The sequence below is a fragment of the Centropristis striata genome, chromosome 9, assembly GCF_030273125.1.
Source record: "Centropristis striata isolate RG_2023a ecotype Rhode Island chromosome 9, C.striata_1.0, whole genome shotgun sequence".
Classification (NCBI taxonomy): Eukaryota; Metazoa; Chordata; class Actinopteri; order Perciformes; family Serranidae; genus Centropristis; species Centropristis striata.
The window spans coordinates 31949042-31976669 of record NC_081525.1 but is presented as its reverse complement, the minus strand read 5'-3'; the positions used below and the strand labels follow the sequence as shown (position 1 = coordinate 31976669).

At 40.5% G+C, this 27628-nt stretch overlaps 1 protein-coding gene across 2 annotated transcripts in view; it reads left to right on the top strand.

Moving 5' to 3' along the window:
* The window catches only part of ttll7 (tubulin tyrosine ligase-like family, member 7), a 77776-nt gene extending 67144 nt beyond the window's left edge, over positions 1-10632 (top strand). The window contains exons 20-22 of one of the 2 annotated variants that reach the window (XM_059340807.1): positions 1509-1682; positions 7976-8051; positions 8845-8960. In XM_059340807.1, coding sequence (XP_059196790.1) covers positions 1509-1682; positions 7976-8036 — 235 coding nt within the window. In that variant the 3' untranslated portion in view covers positions 8037-8051; positions 8845-8960. Of the gene's footprint in view, positions 1-1508; positions 1683-7975; positions 8052-8844 lie in introns of both variants that reach the window. The other variant, XM_059340806.1, reaches the window with a different exon arrangement.
* The last annotated feature ends 16996 nt before the right edge of the window (positions 10633-27628 follow it).

The following is a 27628-nucleotide window of genomic DNA, read 5'->3' as shown; positions in this document are numbered from 1 at the left end:
GCTTTGAAAACGACTTAGAGAAAGAGAATGGAAACACACACAGTTTTGAACCCTTTCAGAGGAAGCACCCCCCACCTCCCAAGGAGTGAAAGGGGGTAGACATCAAACGTACCCCCCGGGGTTGTGTGTCTCAGTTGTGGAGGCTCTCTCACAGTCAGGGGTATGTCCGGGGTTGTAAAGGGGGTTAACTGTACTTGGATTTGTTTCATCCTTCCTCTCTGTGTGTCTCTGTGTCTTCCTGCAAGTCTGCATGTGAGTGTATGCAAATGTCTCTGCACACGTACAGTGAAGGCCACACATTAAATAACATATTTCCATGCATATGAATGAATGTGACCTAATCTGCATTATGCTTACATATGATATACGTGTACTGTGTTAGGGCTGAACAATTAATCCAAATTTTATATGTATATATATATATATATATAGCATATATTTATATACAATATAATATAATAAAAAAAGAATTAATTAACCCTTTATTGGGCGAAGAACTATATTTGGTAACTTCAGGTAATATTTCGAGAAATTACTAGATTAAAGTGGCAAATCTACAAGAAAAAAAGTTGCAGATTCAAGAGATTTAAAGTGGCAAATCTTCACGAAAAAAGTTGCAGATTTACGAGAAAAAAGTGGGAAAAAAAGCAACCCTCCCCCGGGTCCGTATATGTTTTTTTTTTTACACATTCTGGCAGTATGTAATATCCTCCAATATTCTCTAGGGTTGAAATCTGTAAAAGTATTTCAATGAGTGCCATATTAAGGGTTTATAAAATAAAAATAAGAAAAAGCTGTGCATTCAGGTCCCAGTTTGAGGTCTATCTTTTCTAATGTACTCAATAAAAAGGCCCCAGATCTTTTTAAACCTATCATGAGAATTACACATAAAGCAGGGAGGGGAAGCGGACTTCCACTCCCTTAGGATGACCCATTTTGCAATGGCCATACTGAACATGAGGGCTTGTTGTAAAGCAGAGTGAAGAGTCAATGAACTGTTGGAGCAACCCAGTATCACCAAGAGACAGTCAGGGACCAGTCGTTTGTCATATACAGCACTATACCACTTAAAAATATCAACCCAAAAACTTGTGAGCTTAGAGCAGGACCAGAAAAGATGCCCAAGAGTTCCATCAGCTGTTTTGCATTCATCACAAGTGGGAGAGACCGCAGGAAAGATTCTATTCAACTTAGTCTTGGAGTAGTGCAACCTATGTACTACTTTAAACTGAATGAGTTGAAGTTGAGCATTAATAGAGCATGCCTTTATCCTATTTAACCCTTTCGTCCATAGCTCATCAGAAATTACTTCACCAGTGTCCTTAATCCACGCCTCTTTAAACCATGATCATTTTAATATATTTTTGCAATATGAACCAAAATAATCTCCATTAGATATTTTTAATATCCTGCAGCCCTATACTGTAAACTTGTGTATATTGGTGAATTCATAGTGATGCTACGACTTATTTTCACTCTGTGTGTGTTTCCTCTTGTTTGCTCTCCAGCTCAACGTGGGAGACCATTTTCAGTAAGAGCAGCGAGGTGGTGTCTCCCCAGGAGCTGCAGTGCTGCCGCCGGCTGGTCCAGCTGTGCCGAGACTGTCTGTTGGTCGTCTACAAGTTTGTCTCAGAGTCCCGCGGCTCTTTGACTGGACTCAGCCCCGAATGGGACGACACCAGGTGAGAAGGACGCCCAGCACTTTGATATCTTCCCACTGAGCTCTTTATTTTTATTATTTTTTAAGAATCTTTCCTGCTGTAATAGATAGTTAATTTTACAGTAGGGTGGCTGGATAAAAGTCAAGAGTCTTGTGGTAGGTCCCAGGTTAAAGCTGTACTCAGTGTTCTTTTGCTCTGGAGAGGGCATTTACATTAATGCCTGAAAATGAAAAGAAGGTTATTTCCATAGCTTATATTGTCCTAGTATACAGATGAAACTAGTGAACTCTCTATATGGTCATCAAAACACATTAAAATACAACATGACACCCACTACATATCAGTGGCAGAAAGGTAAACCCACCAGGATACTGAACCTGCCGTAAGATTAACAGACATCCTTGGAGATGGGAATATTTATTATAGTGTTTTCCTCTAGTTGTTATTTAGATCCAGATGGAAACTGGTAATAAGATTACCCTTAAAACGACCATTTGTATATCACATGTTCACCCCATGTTACCTTGAATTCACTCCGTGTGAGTCCATGTGAGTGTTTAGGAAGTACTGAGCATATGACTGGATAAATAAGACTTGGATTATACTGCAAGAGTTGTGTAAGAGTTTGTAAACAGATGTCTTAATATAGTTATGCTGTTGCTAAATGTGAAAGTCATCAAGTATTTACTCCGTTTTTGGATTTTTAATTTACCATTGAGGCATGGAAAAAAAAAAGTTTTCAAGGTTGCATGGCATTTGTTATTGATATACAAATTGTCATTTTAAGGGTGAAGTATTTCTTTAAAGCTGAGTTTGTTTATGCAGTATGAAGAGATGAGATGAACTTTGTGAAAACTCCCTTTAGAAAGCACTGAAGAAAAACTAAATTGAGTCAATAAATGAATAAACACACTTTGACATAAAGACAGGAAAACTTTGATTTCAACAGCTATCATCATTAAACTTCTCACAGGAAACATTCCCCCTCTCTCCTCCACGGAGACTTAAAGCCATCATCTTCATCACATAACCCTGATAAAACAAACAAAAAAAAATCAGCCTCATTCTATTTTTAAGGTTGATCCCCGCAGGAGACAGCAGCTCAGGTTTGGAGTGAGGGAACTTTTAAAGCACATATGCTTTGGGCTGGCAGACAGGGAGGGAGGAGGGTAGGGAGAGGGAGAGAGGGAGTGTGCTGTTAACAGGAAATAATGGCCCACAGATTAGCGCTCAGGTTAGCCCGGGGCCCCCCGAGGCCTGCTTAATTCAATTAGAGCCCAGATGAGCCTGTGCAGCAAATGACCTTACGAGAGAGAGAGAGCTCTTTTTTTCCTGGGGCCTCGCTTTACATGATTCATAACTCTTGTGCATATTTTAACAGGCTATCACTTTGCGCCTACAGTATGAAAACCTTAGCTGTTAAAAAAAAAGTTTGTGGGGTGTGTATGCAGTTGTAGAGCTTATGTTGTGACTAATCTGACATTGTTGCTAGTAATTGTTTTATCATGACTAAGTGAGGAGTTAAACATAAAATTGCAATTGGATTATAATAACTCGAGCACAAGCAAAATGACACACAGGTGTATCCATATGTTTGCAGTATCCTTGAGAGTCCATGTAGGCATGCACTGGTCTGTCTCTCCTTATTTCTTCTGTGTCTATATATGTCTGTGTAAAAAAGCTTACCATTTGCTGCTGGACCAGCCTCTACCCATGGCTCCACCCCTGCTGCTGTCGCTGCCGCTTCTTCCTCCTCTTCCTCCGTCTCTTCGCCCCTCGACGCAGGTCTCTGCTTGGTTTAGTTCTGCTAAACCCCCCATCCTCCAGCACCGTCCCTGTTCCCTGCTTTCTGCTGCTCCCCCACACCTCACAGCTGTAACAAAGGCCTGGTCCCACCTGCCCAGTGATGGTTGCTTTGGCTGCACAAGCAACAGTCTAGCATGGTCTCCTCTCCTTTCCCTCACTAATATTCATTTGGTTTGACTTACATGAGAATCAGTTATGTTTCGATTGATCTGATGCCAAAAACTATAAACAATGTATTTCAAAAAGGATGGAAAAAGGAGGAGAAGCAAGCATATTAAGACTGTTTGGAGCAATGTTTGTCCACACTGCAACCATTTGGCCAGCTTGCTGCACATCACCAGCCAATCACCCTGCTGCCACATGCTTAACTATGCCTTTCACTCAACGCATTTATCGAGAGCATCTTACCCTGAGTGCATTTTCAGTATGAGTGGCCTCGATGGGAACTGAGCGCCTCACCTGCACCACATCAGTGCCATGATCAACCTAAGCACCGCTCTCTTCTTGTCTCAAGAAGAAGGAAAATGGCTCGGCTTGCATCGTGTGTTTTGCAGTTTCACGACAAAAACTGTTCACATCTCTCCATCAGGCATGCAGGGGACAGTCGTAACCTACCGCCACTTCAGATACATGAGGAGCAATTAGGATTATTTTCTCATTGATGCATACGCTTTCTGTGAGAGGGTAAATTGTGTATATGGGGCTGTGTGTGTGTGTGTGTGTGTGTGTGTGCATGCACATGTCATGTGACTGTTAAGCAACAATCATCTGTCCTTCCTCAGTTCTTCATACTCAAACTAATCTTGAACTGTTTCTCCCGAGCTGTGCACAGTTACAGTTAGATGATTGTTTCTCTTTGAAACAATACTCACATGCTCAAAATAGGGCTGCTCTCTCTCAACATTGAGATCACAATTATTTAACACGATTACTCATCGACTATGGAAATATGCATTTATTCTAGGGCCGGGACTTTAACGCATTAATTAAGATGAATTAATAACACAAAAATTAACGCGTAAAAAAATTGACGCATTTTAATCGCACTTATTTTTGCACCGTGGAACGTTTCTCACTGGATGAGTTTCAGGCAGACCGATTATACTGGAGCACCAACTAGCGTTCATGAGTTCAGACAACAACAAACCACAGTGAACATGAAGGAAGAAGCTGATGAGAGCGCTTTGGTTGGCCCCGTGGATGATGGGACATTTAGTTACAAAAAACGAATGGATGGAAGCGTCGATAAGAGCATGGTTGTGTTGCTATGCAACAAGGAATTTGCATATCACCGCAGCACATCAAGCCTCAAGTATTTCTAAATATGCTATTGCTACACTTAATGGCACTCTTCTCAGGTCAAATATTTTTATGCGATTAAAATGCGATTAATTTCGATTAATTAATTATAAAGCCTCTAATTAATTCAATTAATTTTTTTAATCGAGTCCCGACCCTAATTTATTCCAAATTTTATAACTGGAAGAGAAGAAAAATATGAAATATATAAACATTTATATATTTCAATTAATAATCTAAAAATAAAATTTAAAATAAATTAGATTGATATAAATAAGATGAACTATGACGCAATCAATACGTGAGTACCAAAGGTGACGAGATTCCCTCACGGCGTTACTGAGTTAATACGTTCACAAGACTGTGACAGGTATGAGGCCGCAGTGACTTGACCTTTGACCTCCAAAATGTAATCAGTTAATCCGTCAGTCCAATTGGATGTTTGTACCAAAATCAATTCCCTCAAGGTGTTCCTGAGATATAACGTGGAGGTGAATGGGAAAGATACAGGGTCATAGTACAGTGACATTGACCTTTGACCTCTAAAATCTAATGATTTATCCTCTAGTCAGAGTGGACGTTTTTGGTAGGTTTGAAGAAATTCCTTCAAGGTTTTCCTGAGATATCACAAAAATGGGATGGACAAACACATGAGCCAACTACATAATGAAAAGATAAACCTATATTTAAATGCAAGCTTGGAAAAAAAGCATAATAAAAGAATAGGTTTACGGTATCGGGTTAACATCACAACTTCAGTAGGTGGAAATAGTGGGTCAACAACTGACTGCTTATTTAATTAAAGGAGTTTCTTTGGTCAAATTAAGATAAAAACTAAGAAATTCCAGCCATTTCTGAGAAAACAAAGCCATCATTGACACCTGCATACTATGTATGTATGTCCTCGAAGACTGAAATGGAAAATGTTATCCAGGTTCTAGTTTAATATGAGAGCATACACAAAAAAATGCTTGTCTGGAAGGCCAGTTTGGCAAATATCTACATTTTCACTACTTGAACTATTTCACACATTGAACTCAAACATCATATATTCAGGAAAATGTATCTCCTTTGAGCTAACTGACTAAAAATCCTCCCCGTTTCTTGTGCATGTATATACGCATACATAACACATACACTCTCAGAGCTCTGGGCAGCTCCTTTGGCACACGTCAAAGTGGGTCTGTTGGTCGGGGTCTTTGGGGTCTCCATTGTTGACCACACCTGCCCGCTCTTGTTCAAGCATCCTTTCTCTGCTGAGTGGCCTGATCAGGTGCGTCAACAGTCCCATGGGTCTTAGCAAAGTCCTTCAGTCTGTGTGGGCAGATGAGAGGAAGTGGCCAAATAGCTCCACTAATGACTTTCTTGTTAAGCCTGGAATTACTGTCACTACCCAAAGACAATTTTTCCCATGATGACAAAAGTTTCAGATTCTATTAACTTTCATCTGTCTGAAAAGTGTGGCAGTAATTAGGGTTAATTGGGGTGTTGAGCTGAATGTGGGCTGCAGATAACCTTCAAGCCTCTTTGTACCTCTTGGTTTATGATTGCGTCAGCTATCGCGGCAGTCTTCCCCTCCATCCTTAGTCATTGTATTTCATATTGTCTGGCCTCCTCTTAATTCACGGTGGCAGTTGCATCTCGACGGAGGACTTAAGAGTAGCGTGGAAGGCCTGTCAGAAGGAGCACTATTAGATTGTAGCTTTGTATGTGAGGAGCGGAGCAGGAGAGTATCTCCTGTCTCTCTGTCAACTGATTGATCGAAGCAAAGCATAAGAGCATGAACAAGCCTCCCCCTGGCTTTCAAGCATGCACGTTGTTGCCAAGACCTTCTTTATGATCAAAAGGAGGACGAACCTGGAAGATACAGAATGAGAGTCCAATTAAATATAGCCTGCAGAGACAGCGTCCGCTTGGACGTGAGAAGCCCTCCTAACCCACCCTTTGCCACTACTAGCACCACCATGCTTTCTATGAGCAGAATATTCTCAAAGTGAATAGCAGAGGATCTCTGAAGAACACACACCCGGGCTCCCAATGAATGTTCAATATTTGAGTTTCTTTCTTCCTTTTTTTTTTTTGACTGCCATTTCCATGCCTGGGCTAGTGGGTTTCAGTGAAAGCCTTATGGAAATGAAGGAGAGAAAGAAAAAAAAACACACCACAAATCCATGAATAGAATCCCAATGGATGAATACGGTTAAATCTCATAAAAGAAGGTGATGGAATAAGGTGCCAAGCACGAGGAAGAGAAACATAAGAAATGTTGAAGAAATTAATCCAAAGGTGACACAAAATCATGGCATGGAATCACTAAATGTCACTTTGGCAGACTGGACTTTTGAAGCAAATGTGAAAGGCTTACAGCAAAGCATATCCTGCCCTCCTGTCCTCTTGGGTTTGAGTGGAGGAGTTTAAGAAGTAGTCGGACTGAATCCTTGTTCACCAAGTCCAGTCAGAGCCGAAGAAGATGTGCTGGAGGGATACCTACGGCCCACTTGAAGCTGCTTCAAGGACACTCTCGCTGGACTAAATGAAGTTAATTTGAATCCCTTCTAACTCTCCTGAGTCTGGGGCTGTGTTGAAGCGGACGCCCTCAGCGACATGCTTCCCCCCCCCTCCTCTTTCCGGTCGACTTTAGAAGACACCGCTCGGCTAATTTGTCCAAGAGCTATTTCACTAGGAGAGAGAGAGCTGTCGGAGAAAAAGTATGCTATCTCCGCACGAGCTTAAAAGAAGACATTATTTCTTCACTCTGTAATCCTCAGCCCCAGTGGCTCCCTTTTGATTAGATTGTCACATCTTAAACACTTCCACAGGGACTATTTCTTTTGTCCGTTGTACTCGTTTAACTAAATGGGTATTAGATGTATTTTTTATTAGCTAAAGATCCTTGCTGCGGATGTGGCAATAAGGTCACACAATGTATAACGTGACAATAAGACAAGTGTGCTGCAAAAGCCCAGAAATGTAAGTCAATCTTCCAACTGATCAGTTTGGAAGAATTCAAAGTTTCCCCCTGTCTCATGTCCTCTGAACAGTACCCAAACATTTGCATAACCTTCAGTTAACCCTGTCCAGGATTTGATCATCTCATCTGACATTGCTCTGACAACCATATCTGACTCATTTCCAGTAGCTAAGGAAGATGGGAGCAGGGTTCAGCCCCTCCTGACTCTATCTCAACCTGACGCTGGTCTCATTCTCAGGTACTGGAACGCTGTTAGCAGGAGCTGCCTCACTGCTCTGTCTCGGTGGAAGGTGTCATAGAAAAGTCTTAGAAAGGTACTGACGCCTATGCCCTCGGAATGATAGGTGAGGATTTTCTGTTCATGATACCAAAAATTTAAAAAGAAAGAAAAAAGAGATAAGCTTCTGTCAGTATTAGGTCAATCATTTATTACTATACGAGCACATACATTACGTATAATCTAATTAAACAGGACTGTAACTGATTGCACGATGTTTGTGAATTTTTGGTACATTTCATAAAATATGAGCTGTCATGAATAATTGATTATTCAGTCATATAAATGATCAACTATTTTGATATTCGAATAATCAAAATAGTTGATAATAACTGATCACTGATAGTTCTTTTAAGCAAAAACAATTGATATTTCCACTTTTTAAATAAGAGGATTTGATGCTTTTCTTTGTCATATTTGATAGTAAACTGAATGTTTTGGGGTTTTGGACTGTTGGTCAGACAAAACAACACACCGTGTCATCTTTGTGTGTGGGGAATTATAACCATTTTTTTGGGGGGGGGGGATTTTTTTTTAATTGAAAAACTTAATTATTAGTTGCAGCCCTGCACAAAATATCCCAAATCTCACATTTTAATTTTCAAGGAGATGGTGATGTGATAATATCCTGAAGTAAAGTTGAAATGTGCAAATGGAGACGGCCAGAAAATGGTAGAATGAATCTATGAAAAGTGTGCAATGTGTGGTCTCAGTGCCGAGCACTAATGCGCCCTGACCTCTAAATTGTGACCTTTGCATATCTAATCCTCTCATTATGTCCATCCTTTCCCCCTAATCCCTCCGTCCCTCGTTCTTGTCCGTCTGTCCAGGTATCTGCTGCCAGTGACCTCCCAGTTCATCATGAAGTGGCCTTCGTCCAGCTTTGGCCGCATCTCCTCGGCCGTGCCGCGCTCACGCAGCCTTTTCGCCGCCAGGATGGGCCACTTCTGAGGTCACCGTGGCAACCCTGGCTTCCGACAACTCGTCTTTTGACCTCGACCTCCCTCCCCTGACCCTTACCCAGCCAAACTCCGATCTCAGCAAGTCTGGTGCGGATCTGAATTCAAGGCAGCTCTGGATGCCGGCCGGAGACTCAACCTGGGCCAAACCCCCCGTGGAAGACCAACAAAGAAAGGGCGGATGATTTGGGATTGCCAAAGGGCCTTGTTCAGTTTAGATTAGTTTGGATGGGCCTAGACCAGCAGACCACCGGTACCCTCCACCCCTACCTTCAGCCCCAGACACACCAGACAATGGGTCTACCCTCTTTTCTCATTGTAATTGCTGTATTATACCTACTCACTGTACAGTTACAAGTCATGGTACTGTAAAAGGAAAGAATAACAAATACTAAACAATGCAAGGATTATTTATTTATGTATACTTATTTTGTAAGGTATTCCATGAATGCAGTGAATGCTGATGCAGAATGCAGATTTGGAATGAAAAAGCTATCCCTTGTTTGAGAAAGTGGATGTAAAAAAAACAACAAAAAGCTTATTTTTGCTGGCTGTAATCGGTTATTTTATGTCTGAGTTTAATTTATTTCATAACTTATAACAGAGGCTTTATGTTTATAAATGTTTCAACGGTCACTTTATGTTCCAGGTTTTACAGTAGAAAGGTGGTGCCCAGAGAACTTTAACTTTTGAATGCTAATGCTTCATGTTTTACCTGTGTGATATTAAGTGCAGCACTATTAAGCAACACAATGTTTAGAATGTCAATGTAGTTAAAGCCAAGCCTCTTTGCCTCTTAGAGAATGAGCCGACTTTGACGCGACAGCGCAAAGAGCCAAACTTAAGTCTTAAGAGAGCACCCAGTTATTGATATGCACTCTGTCACAGAAAGAGAAAGTGGGTGCACATTACAGTAGTGATTGCATGCCTAGATTTTAGCCCCTCGCACAGATGTAGAGGTTAGACAGAGGAGCTGCGTTCGGAATATACTTGAAGTTTTGTGTTGTCATTATTTATCGTGTCTTTGTGGCAGCTTCACTCAGAAGGAGACACTTCACTTTGTCGGATGTGTTGAAGATAATAAGGATGTGTTACAGATTTTGCGGCACGTGGAATGACTCGACTCATCAGCCCAAATGTTCTGTACTTTAACAGCTGCAGCCTTTTTTTCCCTCCCCACCGCACTGTAGGTACAAGTGCCAGGGAGATCACTGATGTGCCAATAATACGCGCATCTACTTCATGTGTTCAGCTGGTTTTCATTTAAGGTTATAACGTCATGAAACTACTGTAGGACCTCAGTTAAATACAGTATTAAATGTTGATAGGGAGAAACGCAGTGTTATATGTTTAGTAGTTTACTTGGCTCTGTGTACTACCCCATTAGGTGACACTTGACTTTTAAAGATGGTAGTCTGTGAGCAGAGTGTGCAATACAGTACAGTGTGCATTTTATAACATCAGTCCTGACTAACAAGTACAGAAGTAATGCTGTGCTTAATCTGCTCAGATTCAGCTCTCCCCATACACTGAACATCACTTCACAATGCCAAATATTTTTTATTTTGCCTGATTTTATTTGTGTTATTTAAGAGTAGTACTTTTTCATCGGAGGTATGAGATTTTTAATTTTACATGGCAATAAAATGTTTAAACAAACACATTTACACTCTTTGTCATTTGTTTCCTTACAGTAGAATCCAGTGGTCCTCAGCATATTTTTTAACATTGCCAAACTTATTTAAATTAACAACTTGGTTGTGCTCTATTTATCCTCTCAATACAAGAATTAACAATAACTCTGAGTGAGACAATTACAACGAGACAGAGAGAAAGAGGGAGGGAGAGAAGGTAGAACGTTAAAATACTTAACTTTATTCTGCCTGTATTTTCTATTGTGATTACATATCTAATAACTTGTTCAGAATCCAATTATGTTCCAGTAAAATTGAATAATGTAATGATGGATATTTCTATTTTATTCATTCTCTGAATGCAGTCAAATCAAGAGCAATAAAAAAATGTTTTATTTTTTTTCTGTCCATTCCAATGGATGGAGAATCTGACCAATAGAAAACACCAATAGTTAAAATAATGTCTTAAGAGACCTGATTTTTTTTCAACAAAAAAATGTTTATATATTTTTTAAATGAATGGTTAACTCTTAATGCTTCAAATCCCTTTACATATTTATTTGGTATTTTTTTAATACAATTTAAAATGTTAAACTTGAATTATCTCAAGAAAACTATACTATATTTAATATAATGTGTTCTGTGTACATACTCAACAGGATTCATTCCAATTTGATTTTATAATTAGAAAATCAAATCAGAACAGTCAGAATAGATCAAAACAGTCGTTCCTATTAATTTCTCAATTTCCCTCCCAATGAAATTGAAAAATCCTGAGTAAAAGCTATGAATCTTTCACATATTTTAAAATGTATAAGTGATATAACATTTCATGTTATCTTTAAGCACAGTTTTTAACACAAATTATGCACTTGAGTGACATAACAGATTAAAATATGCCTCTCGCATGGTATTTGCCTTAATCATTAACCATCCAAGACGGCCGTTATTAAAATATTCACTGATCTAATTAATAAGAATTGTGTTGTTTTATTAAAGGTAATGAGGAAACACAGACTGAGCCATGTTCAAGGAAATTACAATTTTACAACAATCACTTTTCATAATATTTGCATAACTACCATTACTTCCTTTATTTTATATTACAATTATGGGCTATTTTATATTTATATTTTATTTTATTTAGATTTTAGATTTTCATTTTGAGCTTTTTCTTTATATATATATATATGTGTGTGTGTGTGTGTGTGTGTGTGTGTGTGTGTGTATATTTATATATATGTATATGTATATATATATATGTATATATATATATATATATATATATGTATATATATATATATATATATATATATATATATATATATGTTTTGCATTGCTCTCACAGAACCTGCACAAAAATAAGACATAAAAGCTAAAAAAAAAAGAGGAAGGAAAGAAGGAATAAACATAAATAATAGAAAGGACTGTTACAGCCCCAATTCCAATAAAGTTGTGATGTTGTAATTCGATAATTTAATAATCCTTTGCAACTCATATTTTTTGGAAATATACACACTTAAATCTGAATTTGAGGAATTCGATTTTTATTTATGTGTTACACAGTGTTCCAGCGTTGTGTGCACACAAGTATGTGGAAAAAACAATATAAATTGTATACGCACTAACAATCAGAATAAAGTATCAACAGAAGCAGGAGCTGTGAAACAAATAAACAGGCAGAAACAAGCGGAACTAATTAGAAACATTGAATTTAAGTGCTGTCGATCTCTAATGGGCTCTAATACTTCCTGTCCATCTGATATCCGTTACCCAAGCAGCTCTCAGGCCATGTGGGTCAGATTCTGAGTGATATCACGTTTCACAGCGGGAGCCCCTGCAGACAGGTGACACTCCTGAACTGTCACTCGCCTCAGAAATGAGAGTGTGCACCCGGCAGCCCTTTCTTGTTCCATCTTGACCTGAACGCTGCCCTGAGTGGACGATGGTGTGTGCACACGCCTACGCTCAAGAAGAACGGAGTCAGTTTTATTTAGACCTGTAACAGCAGCACGGCATCCAGGTTCTTGTGACCTTTCCACCCCTCCATCCCTCTCTCCTTCCCTCTTTCTGTCAGCATAAGAGGTGCGGGGCGTGACCCTGAGGCTCCCCAGCCTCCGCCTTGGCCGCGGCCCCTGCAACCAGACGAGAGCGGAGGCTGACAGTCTGGCGCTGCGACCCCGGCATGCTGTCCAAAAATATCTCCCCCAGCAACGGGGCTGCGCTGTTCTGTCCTGACCTTTCCACTTGCCACTCTCCTCGGCCCCCATCCCATCAATTGCTCCATCCCTCTCTCCCATACCTGCAAGAGGTCCAGGCAGCTCTGCAGCCAGCGTCCAGCCTTTTCCTTTTTTAAATCAACACCCACATGACCCAGTTTCAGGGCCCTGAGCCGACCTCTCCGGCTTGGAGAGTAAAAAAGCGACTGGGAGCTGTGCGAGAGAGGTGGATGGTTCAGATGAGATAAGGAAGCAGACACACACACACACACACACACACACAAGCTCTCGCAGCAAACACAGATGGCCAAGCCTAAAAAAAAAAATCAGCTTTTTTTTTTGCTCTTAATCCACTATTTCAAATGACACAGAGGGAAAAGAGCAGTGTGATTTGTTCTGTAATTATGACTGGCTGAGTGAGGTGTCCAGAGGCCTGGCTGCCCTCCTTTCTCTTCCTGGTGAAGCTTCAAAAGTGGAGCCTGTAGTGGTTTGTGTGCTTTCAAATGACAAAAGTGACCTTTCTTATCAGACAAATATTTCCTGTCTACAGCCTGTATGTGAAAAAGTATGTGTGTGTGCAGGATTATGTATCTCTCCTACCCACTGTGTGTGTAATGGAAGCATGTACTGTATGTGTGTGTGTGTGTGTGTGTGTGTGTGTGTGTGTGTATAGCATGTTCACATATGTTCACTGCGTTTTATTAGTTTTTCCGGCCTCACACCTGCCTCTGTGTCCTGACATTTGTGTGTTTGTGTGTTTTATGTGTATTCTCAAAGGGACACATTCAATGACACCCGCTGCAATACATTATCTGCGGTGCCTCGTTTACAACATCTTTGCTCTCAGCAGGGGTCCTGCCTGTAACTGACACATAAACCAACAGATAAACACATGCACACTGAGGAGCCTGGATGGTCTTCACTCAGCTTGTCCCAGAGGCTCGGGTTATTTACCGCACACACATTTGTGTTTACTCGGGAACACATTTTCATTCTGCCAGCAAAGTCTTTAACGAAAACATATTTTGCTTGTGAGTGGACATTTCAGGCATGGTGTAAAATGATTAAAATGTAATTTCTGGTTGCTTATTAGTTTAATTCACATGGTGGCCATGTTTGATTTAAATACTCATAAGAGGATAACATAATTAGGGGATAAGGTTTTATTAAAATTATGTAGTTTTCTTGTAGGCCTGAATTTAAACTAATGCTGAAAAGATGAGTCCTCTAATTCATGAGTAAAGCAACATAAAATTAATTAAGAACAAATATTCAGTTGTTTCAGCCATTTATAAAAAAATAAAAGTAATGTTTTCTGCTGGGCAAAGAGAGGGCTGCCATATAAAAAAATTTAAAAAAACACTATGAAGGGGTGTCGTTTGGGAAATACTGTGTAAAGAAAAACGATGTTATTTAAAGGTGTCACCTTGGGCTTTGAGAAATTATTATTATTTTGCATTTCATAGAACAAACAAAGAACCGATTACTTATAAAACTCAAACAGATTAGTCCACTGTGAAATACTTCTTAATTAAATATGTGTTTTTCTTATATTTATGTCCTCTAAAATGTCTGACCTCTACTATACTGACTTGTATTTGTGCAGGTTTGTTACTAGAGACGCTTTTTAAGCTGTCAGAGCTCAGGTCTGCACGCTTCTCTACAATCTGAGATTCAAACTCACGGCTTTTTAGATTAGCACAACCAATCAAAAGCTGTAAAAGAAACCAGAAACCTCCTGTGCACAGCAGACAGAATATTATTGTACGTTTCACATGAACTTGCTCTGTGTGAGCTGCTGCCAGAGGCCAGATCCAGAATTTTTCAATGAGGGAGAAAGGGAAGATTTGCTTCCATTTTTTTTTTTTTTACTTTTTATGTGGCAATGGACTTTGAGTATGGGTATTGTTTGAAAAATACATCATAAGCTATCCCACCCGATCATGAATTCAATAAGTGTAAAATTCCACCACCACTGCATTTATTTTTATCATCAATACTCTGCTACATACATTTTGGTGGCATCTCAGCACACTGAGCTGCCAAGTCCATCAAATCACCGTGCTCGACTTCACCACACCACAAACTGTTTGAGCTGCAGCTGCTGTGGTAGTGGGACAATCACACGTTTCATTAAACGTTTGCGGTGATTGGCTGTGAGCAGAACCACACAAATAGTTATTTAAAAAAGATTTGGGTACAAAAAGGATCGACCCTCGAGAAGTTTCAACCTGCATATTTTCTCTCTGGCCCTGCTCATCTTTTACATATTTGAATTCAGAGGAGAAATAACTGGTAGATTAATCGATTAGCTGACTGACAGAAATCAATCTGCAGCTACTTTCATGAGTTGTTGCTTTTTTTTAAGCAAATAAGGAAAAAATATGCTGGTTTCAGCTTTTCAAATGTAATTTTCTGAAGCTTTTCATTGTCAAGTTGAAGAAATTTGGCTTTTGATTTATTTCTTGAACCAAATGAGTCTAAATCAATAACAAATGATTTAATCGTTAGGAACACAAATCACGACAGAAATGTGGTTATTGAAATTCTGAATCAATAATTATTGATAAATTTGTGGCAATAAATCAAGTGTGACCCACACATACAAGGCACAACTGGAAAAAAACACACTGTAATAAATTATTCTGAAGTCATTTCATTTTACTTAATATATTTGATAAAATGTATTCAATATAAAGGCGTCCTTGATTTTGAGGCAGTTGTTTAATTAACTTTAATATAAAAATGTTTGAGATAGAATCTACTTATTTTGATCACATTAAATAAATCTTTATGTGTATGTAATTCTAAATCAAGAGAATTTTGAATTAATCCAACACAATGGAATTACTCCGTTTTTAATTGACAGACACTTCCTGTTAAGTTGTTATTAACTCAACTTGTAACGTAATTAGATTTAATTAATAATATTGCGTGCAATTTGTTGCCTCAATTTTATTGAGTAGCTATTGTTTATCTTTTTTTACAGTGCACATTTCGCTTATGGAACATGTTAGTTGTCATCCACATGCAGCTATGGTGGAAGCATTGATGTCATTGATTTTTGTAGCTTTGCATGCACTCGCACAAACACAATGCTGAGACACAAACACTCACACAGAGAGCGCTGGATACAGAGCTAATTCAAGGTGATATGTGTTTATCTATGCAGAGGTCATCACGCTTCTGTCTTTCTTCAACAAGCACAAAAGGCTACATTAATCAGCAAGCTAACTATTGCATCCTGTGTAATGGAAAATAATAATCTTTCATTATTTAGTTTCATGGCCACACACACACACACACACACACACACACACACACTGCATTGTCTCCTTGGTTTGCCCTGTTTGAATGTTAATGGTAAGCTGGTGTTGGTCCTCCAGAGTTTCTTCTCTGATCCACCCATCAGCTATCTTGTTTTTTTGTTTTTTCTTACATGTATTTACAGGGGGGAGGTTTGTGCTGAGCGTGCATGCTCTCCGAACTCTGCTTTGTTCCACGTTCACGTATTGACACACTTTCACACCTGGGAGCAGTGCAGTGACCGCTGGCTGCTGTTGGCTGCAGAGTGCTCACATGACATCTCACAGCGGTTGCTTGAAGAGGGCAGCGAGTTCCTTCCCTGGCAGATATTGTACTCACACTCTTGCACATATATATCTAAACCAGCAACCTTCCACCTAATAACCCAGTCCACTAACCGTTAAGGACTCGTCCATGCAGCTGGGCATACTTCTGGACGTACTTTTATGCCGAGCCGCTGAATCCGACTGCACTGCACCACTTCCAAATGTTAACCTTGGTTTCAACACTCAAGGAGTCTACTGTACTTTGTTCCAGCCACGGGGGGTTATAGATGAGCACAGTTCTGCATATGGCCATCATTCACAGCCCCAGGCTCCCCCTGAGTGTGTGTCTTGAGTGTGTAACAAATGGAGCCGAGCAGTAAAGGTATTAATGTGAAGGAATGAGCCCTGTGGTGGAAGTACAGCAGGAAGTCACTTTCTCTCCCATCTGGCCTCTAACAAGATGGAGAGGAGCAGGCAGGTGTGAGCGGTGGTCTGCTCCGCTGGCTGGATTAGCACTTCTGATGGGAGAGAAGAGAGGAGGACGATCCTCGGCGTAAGGCTGTCATTCTCTCCCCATCCCCTCCCTCGTACATCTCCTCGCCTCCTCTGTGATCACTGCTCTCTGCCCCTCGCTCTGCAGAGAGTGTGAGAGGGGGAGACTCAAAATGAGAATAAATGAGGTGTGGGGAAGGCGTTCGGGCAGTGTGTCTGTTTGTGTGCGCGTGTGTGTGTGTGTGTGTGTGTGTGTGTGTGTGTGTGCATGTACCTGCCTTCTATCATGTTCAGATCTCTTCCTCTCGCTGTAGTGTCTGGTTGTGGAGCCAAAAGACCGTCCGGGGACTCTTCATCCACTTGCTCACTGAGCGCCCCAGGGGATGGATTGAGCCTTGCAGGCTGGGATATTATCAATACAGCCCCTCCAGGCAGCCTGGGAGACAGGAGACGGAGCCACTGACTCACTCTGCCTATTAGTCTACTGCTGAGCATCGGGTTTGGGGGGGAACAGCTGGTTTCACTGGAGCCTCTGCCAACCAGACCTCCATCTTTGGCTCATCCATACCGGCTCAAAGTCTTTCTTTGTTTCCTTCTCCTTCATCCTCCAATTTACTGTCCCTCCTCTGGCCTTGCTTCTTCTCTCACAGATCTCTTTATAATCTTCACACTATTATTGCGCACTTTTCTTGCTCATTCCCCTGCCTTCGCCGATGCCAAGGTGCGCCTACACTCGCAATGTGCCGCCCGCTGTTGTAATTACACGTGCCCTGCTCTTTCTGAGAGCTTTGTTTCACAGGGAATGCTTTTTGCCCAGTCTCGTGTCAGTGTGTCTCCTCTGTGTTTTAAATCTCCATCTCCACTTTGTTTCGCAGTTGTTTGAAATTCCATTTGTGTAATGAGGAGGCTGACCTTGTATTTGCATTTCTGAAAATTGTTAATAGTTGAAGCCATCCATGTGTTGAACGGAAGCCAAAGAACTTAACATGAGATTTCTCTGGAAAATGGCTTGCTGTGATTTTTTTTGTTGCACTTATTGTGAACCCATTGTACTGTCTGTAAAACCTGAAGATTCAGGTGTGAATGGATGAAAATATATATTTCATCAGATATCAATGTATAAAAAATGAACCCAGAGAAGATTTGAGGGTAATATGCCTTACATCCACTGCACGGTTTGTTTCGGTCTGACTTAACCCAATCACTATTGTAGGTGGGATTACCAGCTGATTGCCATTTTGACCCAGCAGGAAACTGCCAATACATTATATTAAGTTTCCCAGTTAAAACACACAATGTCTTGTATACATTTGAATGGAGGTCAAAAGGATTTGCAGGTTGTTGCATTATTTCCTCATGTTTTTCACAGGGTCCAAACTTCTTTGTTCTATCCACAACTTTTGGTAACGCAAAGTCTAGTTGAGTAGAGTCGTGCCGTACCATGCAGTGAAAATACTCCAATAGATGCATCACTCACTGAGATACTGTCTAATGTTCGACCTACAGTGATTTTTTAACTTTCCCCTCTCGCTGCTGCCAACTACACAAATGCCAAATCATTCTCAATCCTCACTTTAACCTTGATGATTCACAGGGACAGATCTCTGGCCGATCTGCTCTCAGCGCCTGCACGAAGGAAACTGGAGAAACCCTCAACAGAAACCACAGGCCGGTCTCCGGAGCCAGCAGCCATTTTGAATCCCTCTCAGATGGCTTAAACAGCCGTAACTGTGACCTCATCTTTTTCGAAAAACAAGAGGAATTTAAAAATGGTGACCCTGCGAACCCTCTTAAAAACTGGGAGCTTTTTCCCCTCCTACGTCTGCAATCCCATTTGCCTCTCTGACTCCACTTCACGTGTCTGACTCCGTCTCTGTTACGGCTCCCCTGTTCCATTTTGTCCGAGCCATTATCGTGCAACAATAAGCCGGACACAGGTCACTGGTGTTAATGACCTCTCTGGTGATCCTTTGGCTGTCCAGGTCCACTCTAGTAAAGTGAAGACAAACATGTCTGGTGTGGTAAATATCCCAGAGTGACTCACAAAAAGAGGTTTTCTCCTACACACTGCTAGAATACGATCTGGTACATATGTCTGCCGTCACATTCGGAGCCTGAGTTGTTAGTTTGCGTAACTACTTTCACGCAGTGGACATGTTGTGATGTTCTGCCTCGCAGCTTTTTGCTCACTCTGACTAAATGCAAACCTTTTTATAAACTGGAGAGGCTAAATAGCATGGTTTGGCAAGATTAGTCTCCCCAGATTTAGTACGAGAAGGATTTGTGTGTCAGATGTGGTGTGTGTGCATTTATGTTTTGGAGTGTTTATATATATGTGTGTATGTGTGTGCCCACTGTGTGTATTGTGTATTTAGGCAAATCTGTGTTTGTGTTTCTCTGGCAGTGTGGTAATTTTGCATGAAATCTTTTTAGTAAATATAGCTGTTATCTTGCTCCCATTATGTCTCAGAAAGCCAGTCTTTTGAAGCTGACATTTTAAATATACGTACCCACAGGAAGATGCGCACCACTCAAGGTCCCTCAAACTTCTGTTCCTTTCAGAGATGGTGAAACTCGTGTCGCAGCTGCTCCGAATACTTTTGAAGTTAAGGTGGTACATCAAAGTAGCTTACGTAATTGGATGACTAAAAAACAAACTTTCTTTCAAATGTAAGGCTGACGTTAATTAGCCTAGGTACTCAATGGGTGCAAATTGTTCTAGAGTATCTGCAGCTTTTCAGCAACTGCACAAGCTCAGTTTTCGATAATTAGTGGAGCATTCTCACAGCCTCTGAAACTGGAAATAATTGGCTTCTCAGACTGCCAGTGTGTCTGCAGCTCTCAGCTTGTACGGCTCCATCCTTGAACCTGATGGCTTGCCTGCGCTACGTCACACAGATGATAATTGACATTATTACAATGAAACAGCGTGCATGTCGAACACCTATAAAGTCCAATTGAATTACATTAAACCTTCCAGAGATCCTTGATATGAAGCCAATCACTAGCAGGTAGAACATCTAGTTTTGTCTACTTTATTTTAGTGTTATAGCTTGTGTTGGAAAATATAATTAACTACAGTTATGAGGATCTGGCAATTGAGTATTTGATTTTATGTTACTTGATACTTCCACTCCTCTGCATTTCTGCAGGATTATGCTTTTCATTTCACTACCAGATGAAGCTAAAAGATTTAAATACACAAAGCATGTTTGATTAATACACCCAGTAGCCTGTAAAGAAGTTAAAAAAAAAGGCAACACTCATGTACTGCATATCAAACAACTCACATGCTGGTGACTGACAACAGGTCATGTAACTCTTAAATGCTTCTTGCATGTAAATGCAGCTCTTAAGTGCTCAGGAAGAAATAACTGATTATAATATCTTTCACAGCTATATAATGGAGGGAATTATTGTGAGATCACACTCTTTCTACAGGACTTAATGAACTGCCAAAGTACAAAGAGGATCTAAGCACAACACCCACAGTGTTAGCTCCACAAGCTGACATGCATGTGTACTATCATGATTACCTAATTATTAACATAAATATGCACCCTGCCGAGACGGATAGATTATAAAACTGCATCCTGAACAATTTGTCTATCAGATAATGGATCAAACTATCCATAATAGTCATCTCGGAACCTATAGTTTGTTTGCTCTGGTCCAAATCAGCTGATGAGTTTGTGTACTTTGAGTGTTGGTTTGGAAAAAACCAAAGCGAACCAAAATGCATCACTTCAAACAAAAGGAGACGGATCCCTACCTGTATTCTGGACTAGTAAATATTTCTGTGAGAGAATCACTGCTATGCTGCCACAACTATTAAAACACAAGATGCTACAGTTTGGGTTCCCTGCTGCATCAAAGAATGCAAATCATATCCGTCTACAGGGACTGTTCAACTCAAACTTGCCAAGTACAGCCGGTAGTTGGGTCGGATCGAGGTCGGATCACATTCCCACCACAAGCGAGCTGCTCCAGATCTCGTTTGGGACTGCACCGAGACTACGGCCTCAAAGGGAGAATAGAAAGTGCTGATAAAAACATCATAATATCCCATTCTGAATGGTTCAAGGTCAGCATAGGAATGAGAACCAGTTGTTTGGTCCGCAGCAAGCTTTCATTTGCAGCTTTCAGCCCAAACAAACCTCATTTATTGAGCAAATGCACCAGGGTTTGTCCAGCCACGGTGAGACAGCACTTGGACATGTTATTATTAATACTTCTGTACTTTTTCCTAAAGTGAGACTGTTAAAAAAAATTAAGTCCTGAAGTGTATTTTTGTGCTCAATGTAGCCATCATTATAATTGCTTTAGAGCTGATCTTTTAAACAGCATCAACAACCAAACAATACTGGAGCCATGTTACTGTGCTAATTACAGACGTAATGGACACAGGCTATATTTCAGCCTTCAAATGACCTGTCACACACATCCAAACTTATAATTAAGATGATACATTAAAAACACTGCTGTTTTTGGAGACGATGAATTTTAAACACCACTAATCTAGTGACACTACGGCTTAGTGAGAGCTGGTGCAGATGCAACCCATAAGAAAGAATTAAAGGATAAGTCTGATGATATACTAGATTTCTCTTATTGTCAACTAATCCCACGAGAAGACCAAAACCAACAAAGATTTGATCCCACTATTTAGTATTTTCTGTGCAGTCAAAGCCTGATGCAGCTTATTGCTCTTTGCTATAGAGTTTAAAAAACTATTGCACTGGGTTATGTTCCCTCATTACCATGAACACAGTTCATTTTGTTGCTGTTTTAGGAAGTTTTTCAGTTTTTTATAACAATGAAAGTATACATTCATGACCCTTATTTTTAAGGTTTATGTATTCAGTAGAAACCCGTCAGACAGTATTGTGAGACAGTCTTCTTCATTTGATGTGTTGAATCCAGTTGGGTGTTGTTTGGATCTTAACGACTGTGATTCAGATTCCGTTTCCAATTTGGCTTATTGTTTCCCATTTGAAAAGGTTCTGGATTCTGAGTCTTAAAACTGGAGTTTTGAGCTATTTTGGCTGTTTGAATACATTTCATTCTGCCTGTATATACAACTTAAAAAGAACAATATTATAAAGAGTTATTTGATGTTGTTTAAAAGATCAGCTATAAAGCAATTATATGATGGCTACATTTAGCACAAAATACACTTCAGGACAGTCTCACTTTAGGAAAAAGTACAGAAGTATTAGTAATAACATGTCCAAGTGCTGTCACACCGAACCTGTTTGGTTTGGCTGGACAAACCCTGGCGCGTTTGCTCAATAAATGAGGTTTGTTTGGGCTGAAAGCTGCAAATTAAAGCTTGCTGCGGACCAAACAACTGGTTCTCTGGTTCTCATTCCTATGCTGACCTTGAACCGTTCAGAATGGGATATTATGATATTTTTATCAGCACTTCCTAGTCTCCCTTTGAGGCCGTAGTCTCGGTGCGGTCCCAAACGAGATCTGAGCAGCTCGCTTGTGGTGGGAATGTGATCTGACCTTGATCCGACCCAACTACCGGCTGTACTTGACAACTGTTCACTTAGTGGTTCAACATTTTGAACCAAAAAACACAAATAAATCCCATAACATCGGATTTGGAAAATTATGTTTTTTTAACTTTCAAAACACTCACACACTCAATGAAGAATTGTGAAATGTTGCAAATTTGAACACAGGTTGCAAATATAACATATAAGAGTTAAAAATAGCATAACATGTAGTTCTGTAGTTTTATCCAAAATACATTTGACCTTATCTCTGGTTTTACTTGGCCTATCATTATTAAACAAAAACTGCCATGGAGTTTCAAGTCAGTTTTTTTAGAGGGAAGCTGACATCAGAGCCTGTAGAAGTCGTGTGGTTTGATCACATCGACTTGATCGGTGACTGCAGAAGGTTAAGGGTCATGGCCAAAACAGGTCAAAATGTAATGTAATGTAAGTTCATCCTTGAGTCCAAGAGGAATTTGAGGAAATCTCCTCAATGCATTTCTAAGATTTTGGGTTCTTGAGAATGGTATGGACGGACCAAAACATAATACCTCTGGCCAGAGCTGTTGTCGGTGCAGTGGCATAAAAACTGACCGACCTCAAAGTACGATCAAGCCTTTCTCTTGACAACCTCCCTACAGTGTCGGAAACTATAAATACTGCATACTGTACCCATAGGTTTTGAGGGACATAGGAGATGAGTAGGTGTTTGAATCTACTCAGTAATTTAGGAATCCACGTGGATACGATGCCAGGCTAATGGGTAAGAGTGTCAGTACATCTATAGCCCGGGGCTTCTGGAGTGAGCCTCTATCAGCTGTAGGGGCAGATTCCTAGTCTGTCACTGGAGGATGAATGACCGGATTAATAACCTATTTCTGTTCTCTTTTGTCATCGAGGAATAAATGCACTTGGGCTATGGGCTTTGCCGCTCCAGGAAGTGATAGTCCTGGTTTGTGGAGTTTGCTGAGTGCGAGATAAAAAAGTAGAGCTGCATCTCCACTGCAGCACGGAACTTCAAATGTGTGATGAAGGGAAAGAAAGAGTGCAAAGGGAAAAAATTTTGTCTTGATTTTAAAATGAGCATTCCTTTGCAAAGCAATAATTTCGAAGGCTTTGCGCAGATCTAAACGTTACAGTTCACCAGAGGTTTTCAGGGGCTTGAAACTCCCTTGATGGTGAAAGGCAAAGAGAGAGAGCTGCCTTCAACCTCTTCAAATATATGCAATGATGGATAATTAATCCCAATCCTTTCCTTTCTTTGTATCCCTGTGAATGGCTAACTGCAGGCTGCAGTTTCACTATTTAAGGAGGAAAAAGAAAAGCCTCAGAGAAAGACACAGAGACAAATAGTTGGCTTTCTCTGACAGACAGACTGAGAGACAGATGGGGAGTGAAAGATTTTTTTAGGGGGGAAATAAACACGACAACACATAAGTAATAAGCATGACTAGTACCCCGATGATGATGCCAGCACCAGACTCTGAGCATAAAACCCCACTTTGGTGTGTCATGGTAAAAAATCTAGTTGTGTGAATCCTTCTCCCTTTCCATCCTCAAAAACATAGCGAATCACTAACTCAGACAACTTCTAACGACCAACAGCAACCAAATGCAAGCTGCTGCCATGGCAACATCCCACCGTGCTGCATCCGCTTTCTCCGAGGTGACAGGATCGTGATTTTCCACCAGCTGTACGGCCGCTGCCACGTGTCATGTTGTGTGTGTTGACGTGTAGCATCGTGTAGCGAGCATGTTGCTGACCTTCCAGAGTGTCAGTCAAGCTGCGAAACCACAGTGAGCGAGAGGGACGGATGCACAGAGAGATGGTACAAGTACAGTAATGACACATCTCTAACTTTAACCACATTGGTTCTCTCTCATCTGTTTACTTTTCCATAAGATGGGTTTTTTATTGTCATCAAAGCCAAGGAAACATTTCTGGACAATAGAGATGTAGAGTTGGAGCAACTTCGGCTGTAGTTTTGGAAATATTATACCTCACTGTAAAATATATTTTTAAACTTTTTATCTTTACAATACCCTCAGTATTTCAGTTATATGTTGAACATTATTAGCTATATTTTATAATCTTTATTATTTTATTCCATTTAATTTATGTTTATTCCATTTATCTATTTTTTTATGTTTATGTGTCTTATTCCAGTGATGCTGCTATAACATCAAACCAGGGGCGTCTCTAGGATTTTGACACATCCGGGGCTCAGCCCAGAAGAGTCAAACAGATGAAGAACACACAATTCACACTACACTTGCATTGATAGACGAATGCTTGGTTAAGTACAGGGGTGCACTGCAAACCTGTCATATCACAGGTGAAAAAGGTGAAAACGATGCAATCCCATAACCACAGATCATCAAATGAATTACCCATTTTGAATTTAGTTTGCACCCATGTACTGACATTAGCTAGTTAGGTAACAACACATTGTTTTTCCATTTAACACATTAGCAGCTACAGTAAAAGAAGCAGGCTGTGCATGATCCCTGTATGCTAGCTAGCTGCTATCGTGTATGAAAAAGAAAATAAACAAGATGGTTCAACGTTACAGCCTAACATTAACTTTAGCTACTTTCCTCTCTAGATTCATAGATTGTGTACCTGCAAAATAATTAAGCCTGGGCTTCTTCTATAGTCTAGAAGAAGCCCAAGCCTAATTATTTTTAGGTACACAATTCTCACACACTACAATTGCATTTAAAGACAGATGCTAATAATAAAAAATAAAAAAATCGTTTTTTCCCCATGTAATATCAACTAGCTGCTAGCTAGCTAACGTTAGCTACTTCCCTCTAGTAGTTCCAGCTGCAACACTCTTTTAAAATTATACATTTTTACATAATTTCTATTTTATTATTTTTTATTATATTTCTATTCCCATTACCTCTTTGATTGCTGACCACCTTTGGGGGGAAAAACATGGAAATCTTTTTTGGTGACATGACATCTTGCTACACTTCAGCTGAACAGCTTGCTGTTGTCAAGTGGCCTGCTGCCTGACGTCGCTGTTTTGGGTGAATGACGTCACGTGCGACCTGGAGGTGTTAACCACTTGTGTGCCAAAGCCAAAGTAGTGGCTTTCTATAAAATAAAATAATTAATTGTTACTCAAACCTGTCCAAAAACACTGTTTTATCGAAGCATCAAAATAAGATAACCGAAGTTTGAGGATTTGATCTTAAAAAAAACAAAAATATTTTTTTTTTCTTTTTTTTTGAAAATTAATATTCGGGGCTAATTAAAAAACATCCGGGGCTGTAGCCCCGAATGTTTTAGCCTAGGGACGCCACTGCATCAAACTTTCTCATCGTTGATTAAAAAGATGGATTAAAAAGTCCATCTGTCTGTCTGTGTACCATCCATCCATCTTTAGGATGCACAGTTTGAAGAAAAGAGTGTTCCGTGACCCATGTTTGGGCATTGTATGCTTTTATTTGAGAGAGAATTAACAGTAAAGGGGATAGAAACAGAGATGAACAAAGATATGTAACAAATCTCCAGTCAGACTCAAAACTGATAATTTGTGGTTCATGGTTGGTGCCTTAAGCCCAAGGCCCTGGTCCCTGTCGGTCACTCAACTGACTATACGACCAATACACCCACAATTATTCCACCAATTGTCCAACTCTATGAAGTCTTCTAAAGGCTGAATCTACAATCTATACATCATATTTATTATTGCATTAAATTGTAGGAATACTCTACACTGCTTTAAACTGGAGGTTGCAGATGTCTCGAGAGATAGAAGTTAAATCCTTTACTACTCGTCAGAAAAAACTTTAAACCACCAGCCAGACCTCTAAGAGCTCCGACACGGTGGAGGCATGTGACTACTGTCTTGCCTGTGGCTTCATATCAGATGTGAATGTGTGCCTCGACGTGCGACTGTGCGGGCGTGTGTACTGAATTTGCATGTACATGAGTGTGTGTGTGTGTGTGTGCGTGCTGTGTCACTGTATTTCTGTGTGTGTTTCAGTGAGAACAACGTGCCCTTTTAGAGCAACTCAAAGTGGATGAGCCCGAGGGGCCCGTAGGGGTTGGTAAAAATAGCCCCGAGGCTGATTAGGAGCGAGGCGGCGGGGGGATTTTAAAAACCTGCTCATTACAGCACCTGTAAGGCCTCTTTAAGTAGCCCTTCTGCAGAGCCCAGCTGCTCACATCTGCCAAGAGCTGTTCGCCATGCCCGTAAACTCCTCTCACGCATCCTCCAGGGGCGGGACATCACAATGCAAGACGACGACAATGGTGGGTAAAAACTCTGGCCTCAATACATCCCCCAACACACAAAAAAGTAACTTCATCTATGCCAGAGTGGCGTGCTGCTTGAATTTTTAATAACATCCTCATTTTGCTATTACCATTCTCCATATGGAACAGGGAACTTCTGCGTTTAACCTTCAAATTAAAAACTTGCTTGATCAAATTTCCCTCCATTTCCCGTATGGAGACCATAAACGGTGCAAAGCCGAGGAAAGTTTTATAGCACTGCATTCCCCGCACACCTAAACGAAAAACTGACACAGTGTAGAAAAAAGAAATGACTTACCACTCCTTTAAAACAATAACACAAACAGCTCAACCATGGTTGATTAAAGTTGTCCTCTATAAAGGGTATACGAACTCCCTGAGAGCGGTGCTTGGCGCCGTTATTGAACCAGCAATCTGTGGGGTCTGAAGAGGCTACGGCCCTCTGTCAAAGTACTGCTATGAAGTCTCAGCCTGCCCTGACCCCGGTTGACTCCCATCAGCCCTCCTGCTGGGACAGTAAAACAAACGTACCCCCCATAGACAGGCTGTTTAGAAATGCGCTGTACTGAAGTCTGTCCCTGGATGCCTCTTGGAGGGAGAGACAGAGGAAAAGACAGATACAGTAAGAAAACAGACAGGCACTGTAATAGCTGGGAGAAAATGCAAAACAGTCTTTATCAGTGATTACAAATGTGATCAAACCATTTTTGTCATGCTTAATATTAAAAGAAAATGTTTTCATACAACTGATGCCAAATGAGAAAAACACACAGCAGTGTTTTTTTCTTGTGCTTGTTTAAGCACTTTGTAGCAACAATTCTGCAGTGATTCTGCTTCTGATGTTTGGATGTCGGTTGATGTCAGCGCTGTAAGTGAAATAGCTGGATATTCGGGTTCTGGCATGAGTTTTGGCAAACAGCTGGGCTTGGATTCAGTTCAGGATGTGGCGGACTGTTTGACGCTG